The sequence below is a fragment of the Sminthopsis crassicaudata genome, chromosome 4 (genome assembly GCF_048593235.1).
Source record: "Sminthopsis crassicaudata isolate SCR6 chromosome 4, ASM4859323v1, whole genome shotgun sequence".
In the NCBI taxonomy this organism is placed as follows: Eukaryota; Metazoa; Chordata; class Mammalia; order Dasyuromorphia; family Dasyuridae; genus Sminthopsis; species Sminthopsis crassicaudata.
In genome coordinates this window covers 176038097-176064892 of record NC_133620.1, presented here as the reverse complement: position 1 = coordinate 176064892, position 26796 = coordinate 176038097, and the positions used below count along the sequence as shown (strand labels likewise).

The following is a 26796-nucleotide window of genomic DNA, read 5'->3' as shown; positions in this document are numbered from 1 at the left end:
AATAAGTATGTATTAAGTGTAAGTATGTATTAAGAGAAGTGTGCATTGATAACATACACAAAAGTATGCATGTGAATTTTAGGGGAAGGTAAGGAACTAATAACAGGAGAATCAAGAAAGGCCTCCTATAAAAAGTCATGTCTGAATTGTTTTTAAAGGAAAGTAGGATTCCTTAACAGTGAAGATGAAGAAGAATTTTCTAGGAACTGCAAAGAGATTGTGCAAAATATGGAGATGGGAGGCTGTGTGTGTAGAAAACTGCATATAGTCTGGGCAAAACATATAGTATATGAGGAAGGTGACAAAATGGATTGTGTCAGGAAGATTCATCGTCATGAGTTCAAATCTGACCTCAGGCACTTACTAGCTGGTGAAATCTGAGTTCTATATTTTATGATTTGACTAATATATAAGTATATTTCACATGAATTCACAAGTATAATTGACAACATATTCTTTGTCTTCTCATGGGTGGGAATAAATAGGAAGGAGAGAGAGAGAGAGAGAGAGAGAGAGAGAGAGAGAGAGAGAGAGAGAGAGAGAGAGAGAGAGAGAGAGAGAGAGAGAGAGAGAGATCTGAATTCAAAATTAAAAAAAAAGAATGTTAAAATAAAAAAATAATAAATGAATGTTTAAAAATATTTTTACATTATTGTTATTTAAATTTTTCATATTGGGAGGCTATTTTTTTTTTTTTACAAAAAAGGTAAATTTTTTATTCTTAAATCTTTAAGCCACATGGAAAGTTCATATCAGTCTCATTATTCCTAAAAATAAATGATTTTATTTGTATTAAAAATGTTGGATGATGCAACATGTTCGTCTGCTTGTAAAGTTATCATTTTGTAACTATTATTAGACTATAGAATACAAAACTCAAAGAAATTTCAGAAATCATTTAATATATGCCCTTCTTTTTATAGATGAAAAAAATATGTTGGTCTTCTTTATTTACTATGCAGTCTCCCTTTGTAAAAAGTCATATTTTAAAATTGTAAGTATTTTTATTACCTTTGAGTGTGGTATGTTAAATAATAACTGGCACCAAATTATGGTAATCCTTAATGTATAAACTCATCATATTAAGGGAATGGAATTCTAATTTTATTTTAAAATATTTTCTTTAATAAAAATTAATGAATTATTTTTGTAATGTCACTTACATTTCTTTCTAGTAGCCTTCTTGTATTCTCAGAGATCTGTCTCCTATAATGTTAAATAAGAAAGAAGTGAAAAACAGTTCACCAAAATTAATCCATATATAAATTTACTCTAACATTATATTGAGTGTTCTTTATCATGATCCTTCTACCCATGATAAGAGAGGATATGCTTTCATATCTTTTCTTTGGGGCCTGCTTTGGTCATGATATTTTCATAGCAATGAGTGTTGCTTATTTTATAGGTTTTGATCCTTTCATTTGCATTATTATAGTCATTGTTTATGTTGTTTTTCTAGTTTTGCCTCTTTCACTTTCATTCATTGAATATAAATCTATTTTCCTGTATTAAGCACACTCATTTCTTTTTGTGAAATTGTTTTATTCTCAATTTTAAAATAAGCATTTCCATATGTACATCAGTTCGCAAAAAGATAATTCTATATGAAAAAATAATTCCATACCACCTGCTTTAAATATATATGCATTTTATGTATTTATACATACATATATAGAGACAATTGGCTGGTTCAGTCGATAGAGCACTGAGTCTACAGTCAAACACAGTTCAAATCTGGCCATAGATAACCACTAGTTGTGTGGTCTTGGACAAGTCATTTCATCTAGGTTTGTCTTAATCCACTTGACAAGGAAATGATAAAGCACTCCAATATTTTGCCAAGAAAACAAGTCAGCCCTCACTAAATAACAAATGTGTGTGTATACATTTTATACACAGATATATATATGCATATTATATTCAATACTGTCCTACATGGCTGTGATACTCTAGACTTCCTTCTATTTTCTTCTGTTTTAAAAAATATATGGAAAGGACCTCTATTTGGGGACAAAGCTATTGCTTTTAATTCTTCTTCAACTCTACTTTGTCCATATCAAAGTGATTTATTTTCTGATGCCCTTTCCCAAGTTTGTTTATATCTCTGATATACTCTAATAGGAAAGTATCAAATTCTATTAACTTCTTCCTCTGTTCTAAACTAATCCATACCTCCTTTTACCTTCCCATTTATTTCCCATCTTTAAATCTTCAAAGTAGAATCAACTTATAGGACTTTGTCTTAATTGTTTTCCCCAATATCCTTTGAAGACATTAAAGTTCTAAAGAGATACTTGATTCTTCTCACCTTATTCAAATGTTAGCTTTGTATCATCATATAATCCCTCCATTTGATCAAATGAATTTAGTTCTATTTTTTTCATCAGAAATACTTGATCATCCTTGATTGGTATATTATAGCTATTTATGTAAATATCATAACCCCTGATTAAATTAACTTTCATGAAGTAAGTTTTGTGAGTCAGTTAGATGACATGGTAGATAGGATACTGGTCTGAGTCCAAATTCTTCCTTAGATAATAATTAGCTGTGCAACTCCAGGCAAGTCAACTAACTCCCTTCAGGTTTATTTTCCTGATCCATAAAATGGGAGTAATAATAATACACTATAAGATTGTTATGGGTATCTCTTAGATGACATATATAAAACACTTTATAAATCTTAAAATATATATTATATATAATGTTAATATTATTTCTTCTGCTGCTGGTAGTATATTAGTGATAGTCATTATCATGGGGCCTAGGACATTTAGACATTATATTTATTACTGAGCTCATTATAGTACACATGATAGAAATGTAATAGTAATTTACATTTGTTTAATTGAATAGTCAAAAAATAAGAGGTTCACATGTATGTGGTCAAATCTATGACTCTGGCCTTATTAGTGCAGTGTTCAGACTAATCAATTGTTTTAATTAGACATAGTCTTATGTAATAACATTGGAAAGAAATTTGAGTCCATGAGAAAATGTCCTTAACTGGGACTTGTAAGCCTATTAAATTCTGTATGCTCTAGATGTGAAAAAACAGGAGATTTGATAGGATAATGAACACCTAAACTCTAAGCAAGATTCTACATTTTCATGGGGATATACCATTTTCATATTTTCACTAAGAATCATATTTAACATGTTCAAAGTAATGAATTTGAATTTCCTCAGATTTTCAAAAAAGCTAAATGTAAGGTGAAATTAATGAGAGTGTGTATGTAATATAACTATATACATGTCTTCTGATTTCATACTATCTTAAAAGTAGCACACAAGGCCATTGCCAGATGTGACTGTTACTGTGAAAACATTTAACCTTCATGGAATCAGTAAAAATAGTTAAATGCATATCCTAATTTATTCTCTCAATCAGAATTCCCTTGACTTTCCAGCATTATTTTAGCATTTACATCAGTATTTTATAGGCTCTAGCTACTGACATTAATACATTTGGCCAGTTGTCAATCTTTTAGATAATATTCCTCATAATAATTAAAAACTAGATTAATTGGATTTAATTTCATACTAATACAGACCCATAGTATAAATTCTAATGGAGGCTATCTTTGCACTCAATTTTTGAGTTTCTTTAACTAACTTTCACCAGTGGAGTCAGTAGCTTAATTTATTTATTGCTTTAAATTGATAGTTAAATATTTAATTTAGTTGGAATGGTCAAGTTGGTAGTGAGCATATAGAACAAGCCAACTACACTGAGTTTTAGAATATATACTTTAGGACATTGTATACATATCTTATATAAGATAGCACTGATTCTGTATAAAAACAATGAAAGTAATTCCCAGTGCTGATATTTTAAGTTGATGTCATACAAAAATCATTATTTCCAATAAAAATGATTGATTGGCTTCAAGGGTGCCACCAGTACTAAGAGATGCCAATTCATTGCTGTGACCAGTGTTGGGTTAGCCGTGGGCACTTCAGTAAATGGCTTTTCTATGAGAAACAATTCATTTCCTGGAAAAATAATAACATTACCACGACCAGAGATTCCTTGCTTTATATTGATATTTTCATTTACAATATTTTTTACTTTTCTTATTTTTATGCTCTAGTCTATAAAGTGAGTGAAAAGGTATTCTAAATATGAAAATATTGAGGCATAAAAATTAGGGAAATTACTCATATAATTGAATACTCTACTAATTGATAGAGGAGTAGGAACTGACAAGCTGTTATCTCTCAGCCAAGCACTTTTAATGAAATACTCAAGTACTTAAATGATCTGTGATCTCATTGATCTGGTTGTACCCTCCAGGGATACAAATTAAACGTCATCCCTGCCTGTCCATCTGTGAGACTCTTGTACAAGTCCTCATATCATCTTGAATCAGAAATCCACTCAAAATGCTGCAGGCCTTTTTTTCTTTTCCCTTGTATTTCATGCATTATTATCCAAATAACATTCAGAGTTTAATGAAATAACTCATAATTAATGGAATTATATTAGGAGGAACTCTAGTCAGTAATAGTTTGCACTGTTTTCTCATATTCATCTGAAATAAAAAAGACAATGAACCTTTTTAATTTTTAAAATATTATAATTAACTTTGTTTTTTATTCATTCAAAAAAGGCCTAGAATTTGCCTTCCATGCAAATATGTAGAGTATTTTAGTATAGTCAATTTTCTTTACATTTTACAAGAACAACGAAAATTTGAATTAAAACCAATAAAAGAAATCAACTAGGAAAAATTCCAAACAAATTACTTAAAAAACAGGATATGTGTTTGTGTGCATATTTAACTAGAGATCAGAGAAAAAAATAAGTGAAATATTTAATAAAGTCTGTTGTGCTATTCTTGTGGAAATCATAGAAATGTGCTAGATGATGATGCAATTGAATGGATCTAGAAATAATGGAATTTCCAGACTTAGAAAATTATCATTTATGGATCAATATCAGCTAAGAATATTTTAGTGGCTTGTCCCAGAGATCTGTGCTTGGTCCTGTTCTATTTTAAAACTTTTTATCAAGTTTCATTCTTAAAGAAGAGCCTTTAGACTTTAAAACTTGGAATTCATAATGCCTTGACAATTTAATATCTTTCTTTTTCATATATCAGAATGGCCAGAATAGTAAAGGGCATACTCTTACAGGGGATTGGTTTAGTCAGAGACAAAGATACATAATTTAAAGGTGTGCCATGTCTGTAAAAAGACTAAGTGGTTTTAGAGAGTGTCTTTTTGATATTACTGGTTTCTGTTACATACGTTAACTGTTCTGTGTATTTAGTATATCTACTAAAGTCCATGTAACATTTTGTTTCTTGTATTTTAATCTTAATAATATTTAGGCTTAAACACAGATGCATTAGATTTAGCTATGTTATCAAGACTTTGCTTTCATTCTCATTGTGTGTTTGTTAGAAACCCTACAATCACTGTAGCTGGATAGTGAACTGTATTTAGTAGATATGACAAGACTAAGCTTTTAATATTGACATGTCCAACCAAGAAGATAGGTATCAAATGAAATATTGATAAATGTCTGTCCTGTCGCTTAGATAGAAAGAGCAGGGGATGGCATCAGACTACAGTTTTTAAGAAAGCCATCTAAATGGAAAGCAAGCTAGGGAATTGTGTTATGCTGATCATTTCAAAGGGTATGGTAGCAGGGAATGCAATGCATTCTGACTATTGTGAAAAGGGCCCAAGAAGATTTAGGTTTTATTCTTGTTTTCTTTTTTAAATCCAATCATTAAATTATTATTTACTACTATAGTTTTCATTTTGTCTCATTTGATTTTTATTTTCCTTCCTTGAAATGTTTCATTGCTATTGATTTAAGACTATCTTCTTTAAGTTACAAATATTATTTTTCTGGGTAGGTAGTCAGGTATTCTTTAAGGATAAACACAAAAACATCTTTTAAGTTAACAAGTGTTTTGAAATAAGACTCTTTATTTAAAATTATGTTTTATAATAATATAATGTTTATTATATAATAATAATGACTCAGCATCCTGTTCCTTTATATGTTAAAGAGAAGGTACCTACTTTGCTTTTTTGTTTCATTTGTGTTTTTTCATATAACAGAAAAATTCAATGGGAGAGAGACTGGCACATTAAAAATAATAAAACAAATTATATTTAATAACTTACAGGAAGAAAAAATGAGAAGCAGAAACAATATCTATTTTATTTAATTTTGAAACACTAAATTTATAAAACTTTATTCCTAAAGAGATTTTGGAAGCTGGGCAGCTCCAAAGATGATTGAAAAGAAATACATGCCTCTTTATATATGACACTCAACTGAACATTTTATGGTTTATTTGGCCACAGAAGCCAGTATTTGATAAACTGTTAAACAAATTCAGTAAGGTGTGATTACATAAAGCCTTTAAAGTGGTCAAAAAATCATAATGTATAGTATGATACTATTTTTCTTACAAAAATACTGTTTTTCTTTTTCAACCCACCAGTGTTTTAAGAATGGGAGCTTTGAAATGCATCCTGTCCTGGAAACTGCCAGTCACTTGGAAGGCAACAGAGAGCTTCATTCCTGCTGGGCATCCGCAGATAAAAATATCTTTCAAATGAGGAAATATTAAGATTAATGACTTTTTCAGTGTTGCAAAGTCAGTAAGGAGGAGAGCTAAAATTCAAATTCAGACCCTATGACACCAAGTTCATCATTCTTTGACAATACAACAATCCCACAATCTTTCAATCTCCCCTAATTCTGAGTAAATATTATAAGCATACACATTGAGGTAGGCACAACTAAATGGACCAAGAGACAGAAATATCTGAGTACAAATCCAGCTTCAGATACTTATTACTAGTGTAATTCTGAGTAAGTCTCTTAACCCCGTTTACTTCAGTTCCTCATCTACAAAATGAGTGGGGGAAACTAATGACAAACCATTTAAGTACCTTTGGCAAGAAAAATCCCAAATAGAGACAAGAAGAGTTGAAGACAACTGAACAACATCACTATCATATACTGAGGTTATAAAAACAAACAAAAAATAAAGGAAGAAAAATAGGACTAGTAAATATGAGCTTACTGATTTTTTTTCCTATGTAAGTTGTCAAGGAATCTATTTTGTCTATTACTTACAGGCCTGAGTTATGAGAGTAGAGCTGCTATTTGGGCATTAGGTTTTTCTTGTGCATTTTCAAATGAAAATTTACTCTCTGACACATTAAAAAGATCTAATCAATTATCTAAAGAAGTGTTTTTTGTTTGTTTGTTTGTTTGTTTGTTTTTTACCATTTCTCTTTCCATTATTGAACACAAACTCTAAGCAATCATGAATCTGCCTTGGGGTTCTGTATCTCATGAGGTATTATCTGTTTCTGACAATCTCATCACCTTGGGAATTTTCAGGGATGAGACTAGGAAGGTTTTAACCTTACTGAACCCAGGATACTGTAATTGTATGTGTATTTGGGTGTCAGTGCTGATTCTATATCATAATATATAACTCCCTCAAACTCCAAGAAAAAGGAGAAAGAGGCAAACCCTCATAAAATATTTTCCAATTTGTTTCACAGAATAGTCTGTACCAGAGGGGATCACATTGCAATTTCCAAAAAAATTACTTCAAGCATATAGACCAAAAGAAGTCATTTCTGATTGTTGCCCAGAGATTAGAGATTCACTAGATCAGAAGTCTCTGAAATTACTATTGGTGGGTAGTGGGACCCATCTCACTTTCAAAGATAATTGAAATCACAGCTCATTCAAGAATATTTGGGTAAAAAACTTTCAAACATGATGTTTGTACAGCTGGAAAGAAGAGCTTTTTGAGGAGGACAGAACAAAACAGGACATGGCTCCAATTATAGGAATACAAAAATTATTTTGCATATAGTAGTATAGATAGACAGGTAGATACATATGTAGGTAAAGGATAGGAAGATAGATATCTTTAGTATTATTATGAAATTTAATGTTGGTATTAAAAAGTGGGACCATTAACACATTCAACAAATTACTGAAGTAATCTTAAAGTAAAAAAAAACATATCATTTCCATATATGTTCATTTAAACAGACTATGAAAACCAGCTGTTATTACTACACCTAGGTGAACCATTTCCATTCACTTCAGGGGATATGGAGATTATATTAGCAAAGTTTTAGTCTAAAACATTTATAAGACCAACAAATACAACTTTTCTCCCTTAAATATCTGGAAAATGCTTTGAATGAAGCATTTGTAGCAAATTGAGAACTTACTAACAGAGTGGACGTTCAGTGTGCCTAACTTTAAGCTTAAATGTTATCACTTCACAAAGAAGAGATATTCAAAATGCTTCATTGTTTGGCTAAGACTTTGTCTAGCTAAAAATTAAAATTAAATGTTTTAGGACTGAGTGCTAGAAACACAAATCTAAGCTAGCCAGACAATACTTGTTCTCAGAGAGATTTTCAAATACAGAAAAATCAGAAAAAAGGATGAAAGACGCTCCTGGGGAGGCAAGGTGTTTGGCTGTAATATTATCTTCTCTAAAAATTAATGTTCTCTAGGAGCAAGTTTCTTGGGGGCTTCTAGAAGCAGCCTTAGTTTAATTCAGTGTAATCACCCCAAATGCAGCCAGGAGTTAAAGTCCAAAATCCTTTTGTTTCCGTCAAAATCTTATCTCCTTCACTTGGGGCTAGGCTAGTTTTCTGGAGGCCTTCCGGATCATGACTCTAGTCCTTGCCTCTGCCAGCTTCTGTTTCTAGCTCCCTCCAAATGTCTCCAAATCCAAAGGTTTGTACTTCAGCCTCCAGTCAGCACAAAAGTGGAAAATAGAATGAATCTCTCTCCACCTCCTGAGAGTGGGCTTGTGTGTCTGGCCCTGAGAGCTTCTTGCTTATATGCTATACACTGAGTATACATCAATCATTATATTACTAGGAAACTATTATTTGTTGTAAGATTAAATCAATGCTAAATTAGATTTAACCACTGTCTCCTCAATTCCATTTAGTACCTTGTTTCAAGTTCTGACCCATAACATTTTGTAGGATTAGATCAATCATATGGAACCATGCTAAATTAAATAATTATTGTCTCTGTCAATTCAACTATCTTAATACCTTGTAAAAAACCTAACATTTAGCTAAAAAGAGGAGGATGAGAAAGAGGAGGAAAGATGTTTGGCCAAAAAGAGGAGGATGAGAAAGAGGAGGAAACAGTTCTAAAAGAGTCAGCTCATAAGTGGAGTGAAATGGTATACTTAATTGGGAGAATGGAGCCTCAGGGCAGAGGTTCTTTTATGATGGTAAAATTTTAGGTGAGGAGTAAGATAAGGAGGCTAAAGAAGAAGTACAGGAGGGATAGGAAAAGAAGGAGAAAAAAAGAAATCCAGACAGTGGAGTCATGAATGAAATAAAACTGTGATTTCTGATCACTTATTTGGAAGCACTCTTCACCAGTATAGTTTGTATCATATTCATGTCTGTTTAATTTATATAATTCTTCTCCTATTTTTCCATACATTTGCCATATTTGGTCTACCCACTATACTAGAGTCATTCCTTGCTCTGTCCTTGCTCTGTCCTGACAACATGAAGGTAACAATAGAGCTTGCTGACTATTCCTCTATTGTAATATTCTCTCTAAAATGTAAAGTTCTCTGCTGAGGTTTTCTTGGGGTCTCTGGGAGCAGCCTTTATTTCAGTTCAGTAATTGTCACAGGAGTACCCAGGGGATTAAAGTCCAAATTCTTTATTGTCTCCTTCAAAGTCTTATCTCCTTCACTTTGGGCTCCATTAGTTTTCTGGAGGCCTTCCAGATCTTGGTTTCAGTGGAGAAGCAAAGGAGGAGAGCCTGCCACCACTTCTCTGTCTTCCCTAGTTCTGATTCTGGCTGAGTTTGTCCTAGTTTATATGGTCTCTTATCAAAGATGTGAATCTTATAGAATTATAGTAAGTACTAAATCCATGGACTGAACTAGAGAACTGTTTAACATGCTAAATAACCATTGTCTCTATCAATTCCATTGACTTAGCACCTTGTTTCAAGTTCTGGCCCATAACACTCTATCACCCCTTATCATGTTACCCCTATTTCCTCTTCTGATCATATTTTCTTGATGTCATCTGTTACTCCTATTCTTTGAAGTTCCTTAATGGTAATATGTTGCAATATGCTAATATCTACCAAATACCACTCCATTGTCCTCAGTGTGGTGTCCATTTTTTAACTCTTAGAAGATTCCTGCATTCTATGTCTCTATAACATACAGATTTAATGATAGAATATTGTTTTATAAAGCTGCACTATCAACTCATGAAATAAAAAACAAAGTAGAACAGATTTTTTTTCTTTCAGTGTTTTTCAAGAAATAGCAAGTATATATACACTTCTCAGATTGACTAAGATGACAGGAAAAGATAATGACAAATATTGGAGAGGATGTGGGAAAACTGGGACACATGCATTGTTAGTTTGTTAATTGATTCAACCATTCTGGGAGAACAGTTTGGAACTATGCCCAAAGGACTATCAAATTGTGCATACTTTTTGATTCAGCAATGTTTCTGCTGGGCCTGTATGCTGAAGAGATCATAAAGGAGGGAAAAGAACTCACATGCGCAAAAATGTTTGTGGCAGCCCTTTTCATAGTGGCAAGAAACTGGAAACTGAGTGGATGCCCATGAGTTGGAGAATGGCTGAATAAGTTATGGCATATGAATGTTATGGAATATTATTGTTCTATAACAAATGATCAGCAGAATGATTTCAGAGAGGCTTGGAGAGACTTGCATGAACTGATGCTGAGTGAAATGAGAAGAACCAAGAGATCATTATACATGTTAAGATTATATGATGATCAGTTCAGGTGATTCAGACTAGTTGTCCGGTCTTGTGATGAAGAAATTCGTCTGCACCCAGAAAGAGAACAGTGGGAACTGAATGTGAACCACAGCATAGTATTTTCACTCTGTTTGTTGTTGTTTGATTACATTTTGCTTTCTTTCTCATTTTTTTTTCCTTTTTGATCTGATTTTTCTTGTGCAGCATGATATTTGTGGAAATCTGTATAGAAGAATCGCACATGTTTAACATATATTGGATCACTTGCCATCTAGGAGAGAGGGTGTGGGAAAGGGACAGAAAAAATTAAAATATAAGGTTTTGTAAGGGTGAGTGTTGAAAATTATCCATGTACATATTTTGAAAATAAAAAAAAGTTTTAAAAAAGAAATATAATTAGGATTTTTTAAAAATAATAAATATACAGTCATAGTTCTAAATGTATAGTAATTTTTTAAGAGCTTTCTCTTAATTTGGTGGAAGTGTTACAATGGGGGAAGAGAAAAATCTGTGTCATCATTAATATAAAAGTGAAATGTGAAAGTGGAAAAATGAAAAATAACCTCATTTTCAGATGTGGCAAATAAAATTCAGAAAGAAGTTATTTGCCAGCTCTTTCAAGGTTAGATCATTTATTTCCAACCCTTAGCTTTTAAATGATAAGATTTATAAGTATGATGGTTCTATCACTTTATAAGACTGTCTGTATGTCCAGCATTCATGCTTTTTTCCGGTTTTGTTTTATCTTGTGCATTTCTGTCCTATTTAGGGACAGCTGTGGTATACTAGTTGTAACAATATCCTCAATGGAGATAAGATCCAGTCATGGAAATGTTTAAATGAAATAGTATATGCTTTTCCACTATTCTCCTCATTATCCCAATTCTACAAAAAAGGAATATTTATTAAAATAGCTAAAACATATTATTGCATAATAAATAATATGTAGAAAAATCAAATAATTATAGGATGTTACTTATTATATATTTTAAAAAGTTATTATCCCAAAGAAGGCAAGGAAGATCACCTGTAGGCTGAGAAAGCAACCGCTTATCGTACCAGCTTTTTTTTTTTTTTTTTTTTTTCTATTTCTAAGGTTACCTGTAGGCCTCTAAATAAAATCAGTGAGGTACATGCTTCTGATCTGGTATTTTCACCAGCTAACTGTACTGTGATATTATATATTTTGGAAGGAGAGCAAGGTAAGTCATGTATATGATAGGGAGAAGTCAGATCTAATTACATGTGAGTGTGTGTGTGCGCACACCCCCAAGTATCTTTATATGTATCTCTAAATACAAATATACATATATATATATATATATATATATATATGTATTTGTGTATTTGCACACATATATTTGTTACGTTATTTTTGGTGGTGGTGTTTGTTTTTCTGTTATGTGAGTGTTTCTGGTTTCTTTGGGAACTTATCTTCTAGGATCCCCTATGCTCTAAAGCAAAAAAAACTCTTGATGGATTTTTAAGAAATCTAAGTCCTGATGTCCTGGGGAGAAGATTCCTTTCCCTTTTCCCATGGGAGCACTAAAATGTGAAAATTTTACCTCTATAAACAAATAGTCATAGATGATTTAATTTTTCTTCCAACAGTAGAACACTTTTACAGGACTTGCCTGACTTTTATGGGAAGTCTTGGTCACATTTTGGAAGGAAATCTAATTCTATGTCTATCACATGAAGTTGCTTTGTGCATGACTTTATGAAATGTAGAGAGTAACAGTAACATGGTTCCCATTATTTCAGGTCAGCATGACATCCTTTGGTATGTCTGACTTTGTGTGGCAAAGCCAAAGTCTCTATTATGAAGCTAGAAGTGCTTCTATAATTGAAGGAATGTTTAACAATTAGGGATCAATGGCTGAACAAGTTGTGGTATATGATTGTAATGGAACACAATTATGGGATAAGAAATGATGAGAAGGTTGATTTCAGAAAAACCAAGGAAGACATATAAAGTGCCACAAAGGAAAGTGAGCTGAACCAAAAGAACTTTTACAACAGAAATAGCAATACTGTAACAGTGAACAACTGTGAAAGATTTAGCTACTCTGATCAAGACAAAAATCTAAGACAATTACAAAGGACTCATGATGAAAAATGTTATATACCTCCAGAGGAACAACTGATTCCAGTGCAGATTGAAATATAATTTTTTAACTCTCTTCATTTTTCTTTTTTTGCTATATAACTACTAATATAGAAATATACCTTGTATGATTTTTGAATGTATAATTGATGTCAATTATTTGCCTTCTTAATGGGTAAGGGTCAGGCAGGAGGGAGAAATTTTAGAACTAAAAATTGAATGTTAAAAATAAATAATAAGATTTTAGAATTTTGTTTTGTTTTGGGTTTGCATTATAGCAGTATTTTATAATTCAGTATCATCAGGATAATTTGTCCAGATTAGTACTACCTTATTCTGTTTTAAGCAGTCATTCTCCTACACAGAACACATTTCTTTTTAATCCAAACTAGAGGTTCTCCATCTCTCACAATACACAACACTATCCCAATATTCAGGAACTATTTGGAATAGTCTGAATGATAAAAGCAGATATCCAGATTAATTTAGAAGCTTCTCTGGTCAGCTTTAGTTATACCACTGACCATCTCTGGACTCCTGGAAAATATTTGCATATCAGCAAACAGGTCTGACCTTGGATCCAAAGCCTGTCTATCTTCTGGCCTCTTTGGAAATGGTTTTCTTAAGAAGTTAGATAATTTGATGGCCTTCTATGCAATGGTCTCTGGTGTCATGAGGATCCACTCACTAATACCTACTTCACAGAGTCTTTAAGAGAAAAGTGTTTTGTAAACCTATAAATACTATTATTAGTTATATCATCTTCCAACAATTGCTACTCTTGAAGGCTCATGAATTCCTTATGTCCATAAAAACATAATAATGTAATACAATACAAGCACATAAATAAAATACTTGACTCATTGCCAGGAGAAGATAGAATTGTTTTTTATTCTGGTTATCTTTGTTTTTTTTTTTTTATTTGTTTTTTTCCTACCTAAGTGAATGTTTGGGAGAAGGCATGCAAGCATATGGAACTACTCTAAGAGTCATTATAATTCAAGTGGACTCTCTATCTATCTATCGATCTCTCTGTATGTGTGTGTATGTATGTATATGTAGGCATGTATTGAAGTATATGGGTATGTATACACACATATGTATCTATCTAGTCTCATAAGACCAGAATTTGAAGTTGGGAAACAAAAGGCAAAAAACAAAATGCTAAAAGGGAAGGGAGAGGAAAGAGGAGACAGGATAGAAAACATTTTATATTTTAAGTTCTTTTATATTTGTAAAGGTACATTAGGCTGAAAACTGGGATGAATCTTGTGGCCTTAAAATAGTTCTATCTGAAGATATCTTGATAACTATTCTTTTAACAAAAAACCCTACACAATTTCTTCTGATGAAGCATCTGTAAAGTGAGATGATCTCGATTTCTGAAAGCTAGTCTAGAAAGTGCAAGAGATGGCAAATTGTATCATGCTGGAAAGTCTCTAGTATCATCATAGATTTAGGGACCTCAGACAACATCTAGAAGATACAAAAGAAATTAAGACATTTATCCAATGTTATAAAAGTAGCAATTATCATAGAATTTGAACTCAATTCCTCTGATTGAAGAGCCAATGTTCTTTATATTGTACTTCTAGCTTCAAAGTCTCAGTGAATGGTAGCATTTGCTACCTGGAGATCAGCCTATCTGCAGGCTCACCAAGTGTTGACTAGTGGCTGGCTATTGACTTCTTTGACCATGGCAAAAAGAAAGAAAAATATACAATGTCCTTCAGTTTCATGTGACCCTTCTCTTCCTGCAGTGACAATGGCAGAGGGCTTCAAAAGATAGTGGAAGACTGGAAGAATCCAACAGTTCTTAAATAACCCATAAATTTTGACTTATCTTTAGTTATTCTAAAGATGAGAACCTTGGCAAAGAATAGGGCGTTGAAATGGTACTGGAGTAATACTGATGTCAGAATGTTGTCTTTTTTTTCAAAACAGAAACAAAGAGGATTTCAGATGTCTATGATTTGGATAAACTATATTAGATTGAATATAATCTTGCAACTTGAGTATAATTCTATAGCCATCTATCACTGATTAGATCAAACTGTTATGATGTTATGTTGGAATCTACTGATTACAAGGTCTTATGTCTCATACATATGCACCAATAATGAATTTTAGACAGAAGAAACTCTTATTACAAGGTGCTAGGTAACAAGTTTTTTCCACTTTTGTACTTATCCAATTATGCTTTAATTTATCAGGTCAAAACTTCCTTGATTTTTCTTTGGAGTTTATCAACAGAGAACAGCCACAACAGATATTCTATCTTTGAGGTATAATAGTAAAAGTGCTAGGTTTGATATCAACAGACTACAGTGTTAATATTGGCTCTACCACTGCCACCCTAAGGTCATTACATGTCAACCTTCCTCTGGACTCAGTTGCTTTATCTCTAAAGTGAGGATATTGGGCTCATTAATCTCTGAGGTTCCTCCCAATTCTAAATTTAAAAGTTTGATCTGTTCTACTCCATGATCTCATTCTAACTCAATTAATGTACTAGCTCCTAGTTCTGTTTATTAATTTCAAATGAATACATAGTCTACCATATTTTTATTTTAATCAAAGATTTTTTTTTTCATTCTATCACACTCACAACTGCTGGGTTCTGTAAAGTATGGGCACATATATTTCCAATGGATAAACAACAGTCTTAAGGTTTTGTATTGAAGTTGAAACAAATTTCTCCCTAATACCAACATTAATTATCACAACCAACGGAGATGGAAAAGATATTTTCTGCTAAGGCAGAGAAAAGAAATATCTTCTTTTACTGCCTCAGAAGCTCCTGTTGTTTGTTATGCCATGTAATTATTTAAAAGTTAGTTACAAATATTGCATAGTGATACATTTTTGTGTAGATATCATATTTGCACTCCCAGATTGAAATCACATGAGAGAATGGAGACTACATCTTATTTATTCATTATGTTACTTAGCTCAGTGTTTTGAACATGTGAAAAGAATCATTAAATCAGTTAAAACCTATCATCAAATTTAAGATACAACAATAATAGAAACATTTATATGTTTGTGCCAGACATTGTGGTAAATGCTATACAAATGTATTTTATCTTTGTATACAAATACATATTTTCATTTTATTGCCAATAACTCTAAGAGGCTGGTGCTATTATTATCATTTCCATTTTCCATTTGTGGAAAGTGAGGCTTAAAAAGGGCTTTAGTAACTTGTGGAAGATCACTCAGCTATTAAGTGTCTAAGACTAAATTCAAATTCATGTCTTCCCTGAATAGTACCTTTTATCAATTTGAGAGGCAATAAAATTGAAAATCCATTTAGACAGTTCACAGAATTGTCAATTCACTCATTTTTAGCCAAAATGAAAGAATCTGGAATCAGCTAGAATGGCCTTTGAAAATCCAAGAATATTTCCTCACCACAATGAATTAATGAATGATTACTATTAAGAGGAAAGGGTTTAGTTACAAATAGATTTTCAGATGCCACTTTCATTCAGTGAATGCTGGCTTAATACTAATTGACTGACTAATGAGTTTATTATGCTACTCCCCTGCCCCCAAATCAGGCAAAGAAACAAACAATACCACTTTTCTTTCCTCTCCATTTACAAAGAGGATAAAACAACTTAATAAAAAATTTGTCAATTATTGTCAATATTGAACAAAAGTCCCGTTACATTATTTATAATGAATTTTATAGAAAATAAGTGAAGGTTAGCTGTGAAAAATGTTTTAGAGATCCTTAGACTATCACTTTCATATATGTCATATTTGATAAAGTTCAAGTTAATAAGAAAGCACAAATGGTGGGCTGTAGGAAAAACATGTTTCAGAAAGCATACTACCTAATCTTTCAATATAGATGACTTTCTTTGTTTAGTAAGTATTTCCACAAGAAAAAAAAAAAGTTGACAGGAAAGTGGAATTTTAAAATATATTTTCCCTGGATGTGAGTAGTCTGTCTCTCTCTCTCTCTCTCTCTCTCTCTCTCTCTCTCTCTCTCTCTCTCTCTCTCTCTCTCTCTCTCTCTCTCTGTATATATATATATATATATATATATATATATATATATATATATATATATATATATATATGTATTATTGTTTTCCCAAAAAAAACTCCTTTTATATCCTTCATCTTATACCACTATCAAAAAAAGGGAAGAAAACACTCAATTCAGGATCCAGATCAATTGCCTATTTTAATCTTCATCACAATGAATGCAGGATTCTCCAGGTCAGTTATGAAGGTGAATGATAGTCTATTTTGCTGAAATTGATTTCATAGATCTGAGAATTAGAGGAACAGAAATATTCTGAAAACATTACAAAAACTAGAAGGATGTTTCCTTTGTCTTAAACAGAAATATTTATTCCCATGTTTTTGTTCAATAAAGAACTTAAAATTTTCTATCAATCTTGAAAAAAATCCTATTAACAAGTATTAGGTATCTCACCCTGCCATATCCTCAATGGTTTATGTTTGTTGCTTTTCACAAAATGAAACTAGGAACAGTCAAAGCTTTCATGATTGATGTGAAAGACCATTTAATTCTGTTTCATACTTTCATACTGCTAGAACTATTGTTAGGAATTGTTTTTTTTTCTCCTTTTCTATCTTAACATTTTTTTAAGTTTAAATTTTTTCTAAATCCATTTCTATTTCTTCCTCTGTCTTTCTCTTTGTCTGTCTTTCTGGCTCTCTCCATAGTTTTAATTACTTCCCTAAATAAAGTAAGCTGGCATGCAAAATAAAGAATTGAGTGGCATAAAATGAGGAAGCAAGATATTTATAAAAATTTAAAAAATAGAAAAAAATATCATCTCATTCAAATCTCAATTTCCATGAGGAGTTTGAGTTGCCTAGAATTGTAGGATTTTTTGAGATGGAAGACAATTAAAATGTCACCTCTTTTACAAAGAATTAAGTTGAGTCTCAACAAGTTTCAGCAATTTTCCCAGAGCCAAGGATGCACAGCTAGTTTACAATAGTTCCATCTGTATATATATATTCCCAACATGGGTGAAAGTCAGTGCAGTGGTGTTCAGACAGGAGGTAGAGAATTGACTGCCAATAATGGCAAGGAAGTCAGTTTGGGTTCATACATAGAATGCAGAAGGAAGAGCTTGAAAAGTGAGTTGGAATGAGATCACAAAAGTATTTACAATTTTATTACTTTATTATTCAGCAAAATATAATGCTATTTTCCCTTTACAATTAAATAAGAAAATTAATTACAACTGCCGATCTCAGTATACACCATATAAATATGCATGCACACACATATTTCCATCTCTATTCACGTATCTATATATGTATCTTTCTATTTGTCTATCCATATCTTCAAAGAACCTAAGTTATTTGAACATTAATAAGGGAACAAGAGCCAGTCTGACTACATTGGTCAGTTTATTTTCATTAGTCAATTATTTTCATTGCTTTAAGGATCAAAATGGATTAATCAGACAATGACTCAGTTGTCTGATTGTCCAATTCTTAATTGTCCAAATAACAATAGTCAATATGACAAATGACTTTATTATGCTGGTCTTTTAATACTATATGAGGAAACATAGAATGGATTGGAAGTTTTTCATAATAAAAATTGGGGCAAAATTAGTTTTACAAAAAGAAATAATTTAATAGAATAACAAGAATCAAAACTCTTTGGCAGGTTGGGTAATATATTATTTAACTGGGAAAGACCAACAGTAATATTTCTGTGAGAAAGATATCATTTCTAATAATTTCCAACGTGAATAATTATCAATGGGATACCATTAAATAGCAGTGGGCATTGAACAGGAGTCAGTGTGAAGAGGGGAGTCTCAGACTATAAATAATGATTGCAAAGAGAAAATTAATTATAGGGCACATTGACAAAATGTACTCATAGACCAAATTACAGAGGAATGTAGAAAATTCTCAGCATTTACACAATCAGGCTTGAGTCAATTGAATGAGATTTAATTTAGATAAATGCCAGATAAGGAACCTAAGAAAAACAAGAACAAAGCAGCATTCCAAAAATTTCAAAAACAGGAATATGCAGAAAGAAACTGTAGAGTTGCTATGATGGATAGGAAATTAGATGTAAGCATATCTACTGAAGATGTAAAAATATATTATCTATTCTTATAGACTTAGTCTCATGTAGGTACATTAAGACAAATATGCTAAAGCAAAGAGATAACTCCCTGCTTCAAGCCTATTATTAGATAGAATACAATGTAAATTTAACCTCTTTATCTTCAATCCATCAATGAAAAAACTTTTATTAAATGCATAACAGGCAAATAAGATGCCAAGCACTGTGGACATAAAGAGTAACATGAAACAGTTCCTTAATTTTGGTGGGTAATGTGTACACATAGATTTATACAGAGAATAAATACACATTGGTTTTTAAAGGGAAGGTCCTAACAGATGGTTACAAAAGGATTAATTTAGAAAGGGTACTTAGGCTGTGTCTGGAAGGAAGTAAAGCATTATATGAAATGACCATGAATAAGGAATGAAATCCAAAAATGGATGATGGAAAGTGCAATGCTGTAGAGATAGGAGGTGGAGAAGTGCTGTGAGTGATGGCAAAAACACCCCAGCTACTCCATAGAAGCTAAAAAAATAGTTTAGGATAAGGTCAATAAAATATTTCAGTGTCAGAGTTATTTATATTTTGCTGTAGAAGCAACAGAATCTCTATAAAATATTTTCTTTTCTTCTCTGGTTTGTAATATGTTGATTTTCTGAAAGTTTCACAGAGCTGAAGATCTTCTTAAATCTTGAATTGCTAATTTAAAAAAATGAATCAAGTATTGGTTCTTTCAGTAAAATATCATTTCTCTCTTTCTTCCCAACAGTATGCTATCTGGCTAGTCCTCTGGGTTACATGGAATGTGTTTGTTATCTGCTTCTACTTGGAGGCTGGGGACCTCTCAAAGGTAATTTACTATCTAACTTGTTTCAGCCACCAGTCCTGGGTAAGGAGCCAATTCCTAAAACTAAACTGTCTTTTTATGAGCCCTCCTGTTTTTAGATAGATGAGCCTAACTCAGTGTCCACAGTATACTGTACTTTGGACCAAGGTAGTTCTTTATCTAAGGATATACCAAGATTTGTAGGTATATCTGCTGATTATACTTGTGAAGGAAAATGAGAGTGATATATTTTTATTACCTTTATTCAAATTAGATTTAAATAGATATTTTGGGTAAGGACTTTGGCAATGGTGTTGATTTTTTTTTGGCAATTCATATCTTAAAGGAAGAATAGAACTTTGTTAGAAATCATTTACCTTTTCTTTGGCTTTTCTGTTCTTTTCCTTTCATACATATTGCCTATATGAAAATGAAACAATTATATATCAAGTTATCATAATTAAATTAATTGTTTTTAGCAGCTTTTTTTTTTCTGCTGGCAAATAATTGGATATTGAAGGGATGGCCTATCAGTTGGGGAATGACTGAACTAACTGTGAAATGTGATTGTGATAAAGTGTTATTGTGCTTTAAGAAATGATGAGCAGGATGCTCTCAGAAAAACCTGGAAAGACTTATATAAGCTGGTGCAAAATGAAATGTACTATATACACAGTAAGAGCAATATTTTAAGCTGACCAGCTGTGAACCATTCAGCTATGCTCAGTAAGAGAGTGATCCAAGACAATTCTGAAAGATATGATGAAAAATGTAATCAGTACTCAGAGAAAGAGGTTATTTTTCTTATTTGCTTATTTCCTTACATTTCTTCAGGTTGTTTTAGTCTTTTTTTTTTTTAATTTTCTTTCACCAAATGACTTATATGGGAGTGTTAAAAATGAATTTCACCTGAGTAATATTATTTATTATAGAAATAAAAACACAAATAAAATCTAGTTCAAAAATAATCTTTGAAAGACATTTTTTGTATACTTTCTCATGCTTAAAAAAGTGATTTTTCCTTTTGGGACATATGATATGAAAAAATCTCAGCTTTCATTATGAATATGATTTGTTCTATATAGGTTTCATAATTGTGTTTTTTTCTTTTTTCTACTTTTAAGAGTATTTATACATGGCAATTCATATTCTCCTAATATTAAGTGAAAATTAATTATAAGCTTTTATGTCCATCTATAGTACTCAAATTTCTGTCACATAATACTGTGAACAGTAGACATTCTATCTAATATTCTAACATTCTACACATATAATGTTTTACACATATGCTTTGTACCAAGCTTGTCAAAATGAATGCTATTGGTCCAGGCTTTTCACTCTTCCTATTAGTAGTATTTTGAGAGTAGAGGGGAAAGAATGCTTAAATTAGATGTTACACTTGTTTTAAGTTTTAATCCTGACTCTGCTATTAACTAGTCTTATCTTGAATAAGATGCAACACTTGTCCATGCCTCAGTTTCTTCACCTGAAAAATATGATTATAAGAGCATATGGCTTCTAAGGTACTTTTTAGTTGTAAAATCTAAGTGTCTAGGTTTTATAAATCTACTTTGAATTCAAATTTATGTGATTTTCAATGTATAGTGTAATAAAAAAACAATACTGGAGAATATTTTAAAACCCACTGACTATACTTTTATTTACTGTTTGTCTCAGATATAAAGTTGATGTTAACATATGAAGGCACTGATTCATGAAATATCAGAAGAAACTCTACAGATCATCTAGACCACTGGGTCAAACTAAAAGAAATTCCTGTGGGCCAAATATAGACTTAGAAAACTACAAATTAACACTTTATATTTTTATTAAATATTTTCCAATTATATTTTAAATATGAGCCCTATAAAGAGTTTTCCAGTCACACATTAACTTTGTACACTCAAAATTTTATTCCACAACTTTCACTTTACAAATTAGGAAACTGAGAACCAGAGAACTGATATTTAAGACCATGTGCTAGTTAATGGTGACTGTACTATTAGATTTTATTTCACAAAAATTAATATATTAGTTTTCCTACACCAGGTGAAAAAATATTTTTCAGATTTAGATGATATGTTAACACGTTATACTAATAAACCTAATTGAGATAACGCTTTTTTAAACAATTGTATTAATAATTGACTTTTTAAATAGAAGTAGAAAAAGAAAGAGTGAATGGTTTTATTAATTTTTTTCTCTATTGATCACAATGAAGAGAAATGAAATATAGACACCTATAATATTCCAATAGTACCTAATGATATTGAAAGAGAAGAATGCCTCAAAACATTGGGTAGGGTTGCAATGTATTAAGTTTTAAAAAGTCATCATAAGCAAGCATGGATATATTATGATCTACATGACTGAAGGAATTTCTGTATTTTTGAGAAGAATCCATTTAAAGGGTCATTTGCAATTTCTGAATATATTTCAGATTCTACTAAGATTATGAATTGCTCAAAGAAGAAGTATATAGAGACAATTACTAACTTCAGAATAATAATCTGCCCCCTACTCTCAAAATTGCTCTAGGAAGAAGTAAGTGCATAGTCTATATCTAACCAACTGAAAATAACTTCTAACAGGAACATGGATCATTTGGTATAACTGAAAATATCATTTACACCAAATGATTTCTATTGAATTACACCAATGAGCTAGAAATGGTCAGAATTTAAGCCAGGTTTGCCCATTTACCACTTTAATGTATGTATATATGTATGTATACATGTATATGTGAATAAAGATTAAAATGAGCATTCTTTGTTTTCAGTCATCTCTGACTCTTCACGAATGCATTTGGAGTTTTCTTGGCAAACATATTAGAGTGGTTTATTATTTCCTTCTCCAACTCATTTTACAAATAAAGAAACTGAGGCAAACATTTAAGTGACTTGCCCATGAGTCTCAGAGTTAGTGTCTGAGACTGCATTTGATCCCATCTTCCTAATTCCAAACCCATAGCTCTATCTACTCCATCACCCAGTTCTCCCTTTTCAAAGAGTAGAAGACATATTGCAAAATCGTAGTTGTGTCTGACTAAGACATATCTTAATCTAGTAAGAAAAAAGTCGATAGCTAATAAATTAGGAGCATCTTTAATCTAAATTGGATTTGTCTTAATTTGCTATTTAAAAAAAATTGGAACTTTTTTTTTTTTTTAATAATGGCTCCATTTAAAAATTTTGAGAGTGATACTGCATGCAGATTCCAGCTAATACAGATTGGGATGTATGTACTATTAGAAGATAATCTGAAATATCTTCTAGATTACAAAGAGAATAATTCCACATATAATTTGCTCCAACCCAAAACTAGTTTAGTAAATATTGAATACTTTTAAACAGTTTTAATTTATGTATTCCCTTCAGTGACATAGATCATATCTTCTTCATATCATAAATTCCTCCACATCTATCTTTGGATACTTAATAACCAGTGTGGTACAGTTCAGTGAAAAGAAAATTGAACTTGAATGAAGAGGCCTTGGTTTCAAATTCTATCTCTACCAACTGTATAACTTTGGATAAGTCACTTATCTGTAAACTGATGCAATGAGTAGATATCTCAAATAGGTTCTGATATCTCAAGATCATTCCAGTGATGAATCAATGATTTTATGATTCCATCATGAATATGGTTCTGCCAACAAGACAGCATCCCTTTATGATTTAGTAAAAAACAGATTAAAAGGTTTCTATGGCGGAAAAAAATTCATCATCTTGTCATTAGACTTTTTCAACAAAGCTCTAGAGTACTGCTCATATAATAAGCTTATAGTTCAGGACAGTAATTTATTGAATGCAGGAGAAAGACCTAATATGAAAATTCCACCTACCAATAAGGACTGGCATTTTGTTTTTAACTTCTCATCTCAGAAAGTTGCTGGTTCACTGAGGAGCTAAATGAATTTACCATTTTCACAAAGCTGGTAGGCGTCAAAAACAGTAAAGTTATATATACTACAAGGTTAACTTTCTCTACATTACGTAGTAATCTCCCTTATATGTATTTACATCTTATTGTGATTTTAACAAAATAATCCAGATGAATTTAGAATCATATAGGAATGGGAAAAATGGAGGGTATAATCTAAAATCACAATACTTATTTCATATCCATATATACATTCTCATGCATGTGTACACACACATACATGCACATACACACATAACACTTGACTTTTTCCATGTTTGCTTTAAGAAAAAAAGACAAAATATATTACCAGATTTGTTATGATGCTCCTGGATATTTATTCCTATTAAGCAAAACAGGTCAGGGGCTAGAAATATACTGCACCAGATAGACTTGAAATAGGAAATACCTAATATCTTTTGGGGATGTAGAATATTAGCCTTTATTTTCCACTAGCTATTTCCTTGATCCTCAAGGGACATGTTGACAAAGCATTTTCTTAGACTCATTTAACAAAATTCCATCTAAATAATAAATGTTCCTTCCTTCCTTGTTCTTCCTCCTGTCTCTTTGTGTCTGTTTCTCTGTTTCTCTGTCCCTGTCTCTGTGCTTCTCTCTCTCTCTCTCTCTCTCTCTCTCTCTCTCTCTCTCTCTCTCTCTCTCTCTCTCTCTCTCTCTCTCTCTCTCTCTCTCTCAGCATATGCTTGTGATGGTGGTAGATCGAGTTACTGAAATAAAGAATTATTTCATTTCTTAATAGAGTCTGGTAACATAGCTTGGGGATTTTAAAAAAGAAAACACCATCCTTCTTTAGTGCAAATTCATTTTTACCAAGTAAGTCAACTTATTTCCTTTGCAAGTAAATCATTCCTAAAGAATTTTGCTTCTTGAAATTGACTATAAGGAACAGAGGGCATGAGATGAGTTTACAACTGTTCCTTATTAGAGCCAAAGAAACCTGTAAAGAAGTCTAGTTTTTAGTACCATGAGATTATCACTTGCTTAAAGGAGTGGCGGAACTAAGGGATTAGCACTAAGTATCACTGCAGAGCTGATTGGGGTCTTTACCAGAGATCAAGGGAGGTAAGGATGCATAATGGAGATCAGGCTGATTCTTTTTTTGTAGCAATCACTGGATGTCTTTTGCTAAAATCTGTCTCTATATGCATCTAAAATCAGAAGGATTTGTTTTACTTCAATGCCAACAATGAAAAAAAGGGGACAAATGCCTCAGGGTGGGGTTGATAATGTTGGGAACAACTAAAGCTCCCATGGACATATGGTTTTATGATTGGGATCATATACAGGCACAGCACGCCCGTGCTGCAGAGTTGTCTTCCTTTATGGCATTTCTCTGATCCTTTGCCTCACTGTTAGCCCCTACACCCCTGGCTGTCAGGCAAACCTTTCAGCAAAGGTACCATGACCAATGAAAGGAAATTGTTCAGGCGGCTCAAAAAGAACAGACAGGAATGCTTCTTAAAGCTCACATTTTGCTTTCACATAGGAAAACCTCACACAGCCCTACCTAAGATGAATCCTGACCTAATTTATATATCTCTGCTTTCCCCCTGATAATCCATTTTGTTCAAAGAAATTCCACAGTAGAATGAGTTTTAATGGCATTTTCCTTTTTTTTTTTTTTTTTTTTAATAATCACCTGAAAAAAATTGTAGAGCAGATATTTACCCATATTGGTTTAGTGAGGTGGGCTAGCAAGCCCTTGGAGGGCCAGTTTAGTTTAAGAAAAGGGAAAATGGCTGTATGAAAATTTTATATGAATACTCACACTCTCTGCACTCCAAGTTGTGGTAGAAATATAATGATTAAGTGCCCATATGCTCAAACAGAGAAAGTCAAGGTAGGGACTTGCTGCTGAAAGCAGCCTCTAAGTCTTGAAAATTTGAAATAGTATAGCTACAAGAGCATAAAGAGTTTTATAAACACATCCTAGTTGGTAATGGCCCTTTGGCAAGGAAGCAGTTAATAGCATCTGCTCTGCCTTTCATTTTACAACCCAAAGCTGGTCTTAGCAGAGTCTATGAAAATTTAATCATTTTCTTTTAACAAACAATCTAAAGGATAACTCTAAAGGGCAAAGTTATATGTGTTTTTCCTTTTCCTACTCTAAGGGTTTGAAAAAGGTAAGATTATAACATTTAATTTTTAGTTGCTATGTCTGCCTCATATCCCTTAAAGTAATATAATGCCAGAAGTGATCAAGCAATCAATGGTGAATGGAAAGTACATAGATACATGAAAGCATGAAATGAGAATACAGAAATTGTATCTATTGTTGATACATAGGATGTCAAATGAAAAAAAAAAGATATTATTCCCAAACTTCTGGGTTTTATATAACTTATATATTTTGATATAATTAGTGTAGATAGGGTTTGTAAATGTGAATTTCAAATATGTTTGCAAATAATAATGTGTATTTTAGAAACTATTATCTAGTGAATTTGGAAAGAAAGGATTAAAACAAGAATATTTGGAATTTTCACATTGATTATCCATATTTCACCAGTTCTGTTTCTCATATCATGGGTTTCCAAAATACATTCACTAAATAGGGGGATAACTCAAAGGAGTATGAGATTAACCAATTGAAAGGCTCTAAGAAGTTGTATTGAACCTCACTGTCCCTCTGATAAGCATTTTATGAGTTTATCTCCCACAGAATCCTATTTCATGACTATGCATTTTCCTTCATCTGTGTAGTCTCCCAATTTCTCTAGTTCAGCCCCACTTGGGGTCGTAAGAGCACATATGATATACTCTTCATCCTGGCACCTTCAACACTACAGGTGCTTTTGGAATCATGTTTCATATTATCATTTTATGCCTGCAGTAGGTGTCCATTTCATAACTGCAGTCTGGGAGCAGTGTCTGGTCAACCTAAGAATTAATCCCACCCATGACCCAATTTATTTTTTGTTTGATCAGTATGAATGATCTAATATGAGTAGGTACAGTTTGAATTTCAGATCTCTTAACTTTTGTTTTCTTCAACTCTTATCCCTCTTCCAACTTTGCTATTACTATGTAAG

The 26796-nt window shown here is 32.1% G+C and overlaps 1 protein-coding gene across 1 annotated transcript in view; it reads left to right on the top strand.

Moving 5' to 3' along the window:
* NKAIN2 (sodium/potassium transporting ATPase interacting 2) overlaps positions 1 to 26796 on the top strand; it is a 1389007-nt gene that overhangs the window by 714628 nt on the left and 647583 nt on the right. The window contains exon 3 of the mRNA XM_074309950.1: positions 19766 to 19846. Within this exon, the coding sequence (XP_074166051.1) occupies positions 19766 to 19846 (81 nt within the window). The remainder of the gene's footprint in view (positions 1 to 19765; positions 19847 to 26796) is intronic.